The 6265-nt window shown below is 54.5% G+C and overlaps 1 protein-coding gene across 1 annotated transcript; it reads right to left on the reverse strand.

Annotated features, from left to right (window-relative positions):
• Positions 1–25: 25 nt before the first annotated feature.
• On the reverse strand, positions 26–4468 carry CSUI_010466 (uncharacterized protein; the record flags this gene model as incomplete). The annotated part of the gene is made up of 3 exons (XM_068070569.1): positions 3042–4468; positions 1279–2088; positions 26–634 (listed from the first exon to the last, which is right to left on the reverse strand). Coding segments are annotated over exons 2-3 (1086 nt in total), but the record flags the coding sequence as incomplete, so codon positions are not given.
• Between the last annotated feature and the right edge of the window lie 1797 nt (positions 4469–6265).

Consider the following 6265-nt stretch of genomic DNA (forward strand, 5'->3'; position numbering starts at 1 on the left):
GTAAGGCTCCGGAGTCGTCAGCTACCAGGATAGATACTGAAGAGGGAGGTAGCGACGCAGAGGCCGGAGAAGTTTCACCTGCCCTCTCCATATGACTAGTGTTTGGGTAGATTTCTGTGCTTTCGAAGGCGAGCGGGGCATCCCCTGACAAGGGTAGAGATTTGCCTGTGGCTGCGTGATCTGCCCGACAATCACCGCTCAAGAACTTTCCACTTTCTCGCAAGCTCGGCCCCAGGTATGCCGAGGATGCTGATGGAGAAGACGCTCCATCAGCACACTCGACATCGGGTGAAGAAAGGCATCCAGCTGGGGATGAAAAAGACAAACAGCTCCGCTGTCCCCCCGAAGAACTGGGCAACTGTGAAGGACAAAGACGTGACGAAGAAAGCTGACGAGAGCAAGGAGAAGCAGCGGGGGGAGAAGAGAACGGGGACACATGCCCAGGTGGAGATGAAGAAGGAGAAGGACAAGACGCTGACGAGGGCGACGGTGCGGAGGTCAGATCAGTAGAGGATGACGAGGAAGACAGGGGGGTAGAACACAGGGCCGCTCGAGAGCAAGACGAATAGTCGGATGGAACAACACACGATGAAGTCGAACAAAACAACTCATCGCTCTGAGCTCCGCGTTCAGCCTGTGAACACACAAGCACAGGAGCCGCAAATCCCGCAGAGACAAATAGATGCGTCTATCACTCGCAAGCGCTTCAAGGGCTTCTGCCATATACCTATTGCCTGCCGTGTTGCAAGCCACTAAAAAAAAATTGGTTTTTTAGAATCGTGAACCCGACATGACCCACAAGGAAAGTCCTGAGTTTTGTCTCCTTCACACGGACAGAGAGCGTCTCTTCCCGCTTGGTAGGCAAGCAGACCATTGATCGAAATAAACTACCCCACTTGCCAGATCCAGACACGTTTTTCCCTGCAGACCTGACGAATGCGAAAGGAAAAGAGAAGTTGCCTAGTCCATTTCAGATCCTTTGCCTGCAACGTCCTTTCTCTCCGACAAAACCGCAAAAGAGCATCATCATGGATCTTGGCTTCACGTCCCTACATAGGCAGTTAGGACAAAAAGCCGACATGAAGACTGCGCCCAGATTCTGGAGGGCTCACACTCGCTTACTCGAGTGTGGTGGCATCTTCGCCACCTCATGACTCGTGCCATGTCGCAAGCAAGGAGCTGTTCACGCACTCTTTCTTCTGTAGACAGACCAGTTCATCGTGCACCGAACGTGGTGAGTGGTGAGCCTGAGAATCGTGTCGGCCGAGCAAGACATACCGAGGTACGATTAGATTTCTCGGAGCCTGGAGCCGGAACAGCATTTCGGGCCATTTCGCTTACAGCCCCACCACCAGCTGCAGAAGTGACGCTTGCTCTTGTTTTGCTTCCAAGGATACGCCATGCTGCTGGTCTTTTCACTGTTATCGCCCCTGCTTCTTCTTTCGGATCAAAAAGGGGGTCCGCGTAAACTAAGCAGACCCCCTTAGCGCAAGAGATATCCCGGCGAGAGATCTCATTAATCCCGGAAGAAAAGCTGGCTCCCAAGTCGGCAGGACAGCCTGCAGGCCTGTCGACAACATCCTCCCTTCCATTCGGTCCGGTGGCACCAGCGAGAAGACTGAGTGGGCCTTTTCCTTCCGGAAGGTCTGTCTGATCCAAGTGAGGACAGCCTGGCGGCCGTTCACTCAGACAGCGCCGAGAACCTCTAGAGCCTGCCGCTACTCCCACGTCCTCCACGCTCTTCAGCAACAGCATAGCTCCAATAGCATATGGGTAAGCCGCATGTAAGTTGGCTTTTTCAGTCAGATGATAGCGAGCCGAGACAATGGTGCAAAACACGCGACGGTACAATGGGAAAGCTAACCAACGAAAGTGGCACAGTCACGGGGGTAGCAATGAACCGCAGTGTGCGAAGGTGGTCTACACACGCGGAAGAAGCCCTCCCTGTTTCGGTAGTCTAGTAACTGAAAATGGCAAGCCCGCCCACACATACAAAAATCTGCATCACAGGGAAGAGGCGACTGCGTGCGCCGGGGTCTCGGGGAACAGAAAACGGGATTCTCCTTCTGCTGAGCTATTTAGAGCTCCCTACAAACAAAGCAACACCACCGAATGTGTTTCTATCCCGCGCCTTCCTGCTTCGATGTCTGAGTATAGACAGACACGCCAGTACTGCCATTCTAGAAAACTGAACGCCGCCGGGCGCCTCTTTAATACTGAAGTGTGGAGGAAATGGACGCGTGCTCCAAGAAGTCTGAATAATCATGTACTAGGAGTGAAGCCGGGGCAGGCAGGGGTCAAGTTTTCCTGAAAGAGCACACCAAGCTCCGTCGAGCGGCAGATAAAGCGCGGACGCGGGACAATTCTATGTGGACACGACATCTGGGCCTCCGCCGCGAAAAGGCATGCTGCAGAATTGAACGAGGGAGCCATTCCGAGTACGGGGACGAGTTGATGAAAAGCCCCTAGAAACCACACGGGACGCCTAGAGCAGCCGCTGGTGTAGGGTCTACGGCATTTCGGGATAGTTCCGTCATCAGAGCTCAGTCTCACCGACTGAGCATCTGTCACTACAGATGAGCTCACGTGTCCGCGCCGGGCTGCTTGCGCGAACCGGCCAGCTGCCTCACTACACTAGGCTGCCAACGTGATGAGATTTCCACACGCACAGCGGAACCTAAACCGCCACTGAGCGGATCAGACAGTGCGGCTACGCGCTATCCATTCTTCGGTGTGACCAGGCCCACTTCTCCGAGTGCAGTTTCTTTCTCTCCCGAAGGGTATATTCTTGCATGATAATTGCACTGAAGGACTCGCCGGCACCTCAATGAAACAGTGCAGACGCAGATTCGCAGTTGAGAACACCAAAAGAAGGAACATGCAAGCTGACCGCTTAGAAAGTCGTGGGATGTTTGCAACATGTCTACCCCCGAAGAGAAGCTGCCTACTAGTCGCGATACCATTCACGCTTGTCGCAAAGAGTCGGCGACCCAAACTTGCTCGGCAAACGTCCGTGAACTGCTGTCCGTCTGCACACCCACATGGTTCGCTCTTTGTGCTTGAGCAGGCGCCGATTTGCTCAATTCCAACGCAGTGGCTTTGTGACTGTTGAAGCTATGAACTCTCCGAAAGGAAGCGATAAACTTCCATCTGTAAGCTCTTCGTAATCTCTCAGTTTTCGGAAGGCAAACGCTCCAGCCGTTTTGACTGATATGTTTGGAAGGTACGGTGCAGCTTGTACCTCAGCCCCAATACTCCCGATGTAGCGCAGATGGGGAGGGAAGAGAAGCCAGGAAGAGGGAATTAGTATACGATAAACCCGGGGCGGCACCAGCAGAGGAGAAGAACATGGTGAACCACGGAGTGTGGGCCGACTCGCTGAACAAACCAACTGGACGCAGGCCAGCGGTCGCCGCCGAGCGCGAAGAAACCTTCACACTTACGCGTGATGAGTTTCAAGGGCTTGCCCTAGTTCAGAGTCGGATTCTTGAACGCAAACAAGCAGAGTGAAGGAAATTCGCAGACGTTCGGACTGCAGGAAAGTTCAGCCGACGCGAGTTGTCAGGCGGACGAGACAGATGCGGGGACCAACGGAGGACAGCGGCGTCGGGCAATCCGCAGGGCGGAGGACTGGACAAGGATAAATCATCGCGAGGAGAACCGATTTCAGAACAAAAATTTTAACATATTTTTTGCCAGATCAAAAGGGGACACGCTGGTCCGGTGGCCGGGCCAAAAAGTAAAGAAGCCAAGCCAACCTCTCGTGCCACGGAGTGCGAATCAGTTGTTCTCTTCTCAGAAAAAAAACAAAACGTCGGTTAGTTTTTTGAGCCAGCTGCCGCTTGGAGTACTCAGAACTAGACGGGCACACTTCACAGCAGACACCGAACTGGTTGGCCAATAGAACGTGGTGCGCTGGTGCCTCTTGTTTCTGTACTTCTTCAGCAACCCGTCACGAACTTCTCATCTTCTCCAGCAGCAGCTCCCTTTTCACTGCGAAAGGATGATTGAACTGATACGACGGACCGTCGTTTGCTGGCCGTTACACACCATCACTGTCACACACATGCACCATATCTGACACTTTGGGGCGTGGCCGCGGGACCACCCTGGACAAGGGAATCTCTTAGCCTTTGTCTCCAGTGTTTGTTTGTGATCTCCTGGAAGGAAGGCCTTCCAGCAGAACGTTTCCGTTCACCGCCGCTAACTTGGAGGAGGCGGCATTAGAAGCACAATCGTCACCGGCGCTTCCCCCGAAACCGATTCTCCGGCCTGCGCCTCCTTGCTCGCCGATGCAGCTGCCGTCAGAAGCTGAGCCTGACCGGAAAGATGAAGATAGGTACACATGCTGCGGCTTATTCCAGGAAGAAAGAGGCTCTCATCTCTTCAGATGTCCACCGCATTTCAGCTTTTTTTCACTTAGTTTTCTGCCAACGATGGAGACTGGTCTGCCAACTCCGCACAAGACAACCCCCCCAGCAAGGCCACCCCGGCCGCGTACCAGAAAGGCCTGCTTGGGGGGGCTAGTGTGGCGTGAGGCCCCACGGTCACAGCTCCTCGAAGGCCGAGCCGTAGCTAGGCTTTAGGATCGGTGCTTGAGAAGACTGGCAGCGAGCCTTAGCCCCGCAGGTAGAGCTTTACTCTCATTCAGAAAAGTCTTGCCGGACCTTCTTTGACCGAGGGTCTCCCCGAGGAGAGACAGGTACAAGGGCTGGAAGCTCGGTAGTACGGTAGAAGTGAACGTCCCGAGCCCGCACCGAAGATGGATGACAACACGGAAGCCCGCTGATCTTGAACTAGGTTCTCTGGTGCCGTTTGTACGCTCCTCCCAGAAGGCCTCCTCGATCGGAGATGAGATTGGGTTCGCTCTTACTGGCCTGAAGTTAGGGTTTTCTTCTGTCGCAGGAATCGACGTTTGTGTGAGACCCCGTACTTCGCGGGAGGCAATGTGTCCGCAGAGATTAGGAGTACGGTTCCGCTTCTTGGCGAACGTGCGCGTACTTGGTCATCCACTCACCTGTCTCAACCATGTACAGTCTTTACGGATCACTGACTACTGCTGAATCCCCGGAGGGGCCACCTACACCGGAAATCAGTTCTGTGTGGACTACCGCATCCGGGTGACAAGGGCGCTGATCTTCGCTGTCGCTAGCCGCGGCGCGCTAAACCTTTGCTTAGTGATTCTTTCTCCCCCATGCCCCTTTGCTTTGCAGTTATCTGGAAGTGTCTACTGAGCCTCAATTGTCCCCGCCCCGTTTCGGTTTTGTCCCCTATCTCGGAGACCGGACACTGCCTCTTCTGACGAAGCACGCATGCTCTGGCTTTGTAAAGATCGTCTCTCCCCTCTGGTCGTGCCTGACAAAATCAGCCGCTGTTCAGCGCAGCGCCCGGGCCGCACAAGCAAGTCGGAGGCGGCTTCTCGGTGTGCATTACACACAGGTGCACCGCGACTCCTCTAAGAAGCTGTGATGTACTGGAGCACAGGTCACGCCTTAGGCCCTGCTTTGTATTGCATGCCTGGTGACGGACTGAATACTTTTTAGCGGTCTAGTGACTGGTCTAATATTGGCCTGAGGCCTGTAGGCGGGAGGATCTCCTAACTGGTAAGCACACGCAAAGTTTCCCCCTTGGGATGTGCGTGAGCTACAGTTATGGAAAAAGGGGACTGGCAGGCAACTCACAGATGAAATGTGGTATACTTGGCGTGGCAACGGCTAAAGCTGCGGCGTTGGCTCAGCCTGGTTTCGACCGCCCCACCATGTTCCCGGAGGAGTAGAGCTCTCCCCTCCTCTCCCGGCATTTCGGCGCACCGTAACTTGTTAAGCCTTGGACAGAAAGATTTGAGGAAACCACCCAGGAGAGGCCGGTCTCCGTTCTTGGAACAGCAAGCCCATTCCGAAGCTCTTGACAGGGTGCACCGTTCTCGTGTCCCTTCACTTGGTGATCGGCGGTCTACAGATGGCTCACACCTTCTGGATGAGTCTACTCGGGCTTGATCTTTGGTGCAACCCCACGTCACAATCAACAAGCATCAAGTAAGCACACCGTCTGCTTAAGCGACAAACTGCATGTGAGTTGTTCGCGTTGAGCGGTTCCCTGGGACAACCGAGTCCAACCGGACGGAAACCCCAGGTCACAGATCCCGCATTGTGCAGCACCGGCACCAGGACCGCTATCGATCATTGCCGCTTTCAAAAGACGAGCAGAAAAATTGGACGTCTCCCCCCGCCCCGGGCACGACTGGGCGGGGGGAGACGTCCAATTT

Source organism: Cystoisospora suis, assembly GCF_002600585.1.
Source record: "Cystoisospora suis strain Wien I chromosome Unknown contig_7518, whole genome shotgun sequence".
NCBI classification, from domain to species: Eukaryota; Apicomplexa; class Conoidasida; order Eucoccidiorida; family Sarcocystidae; genus Cystoisospora; species Cystoisospora suis.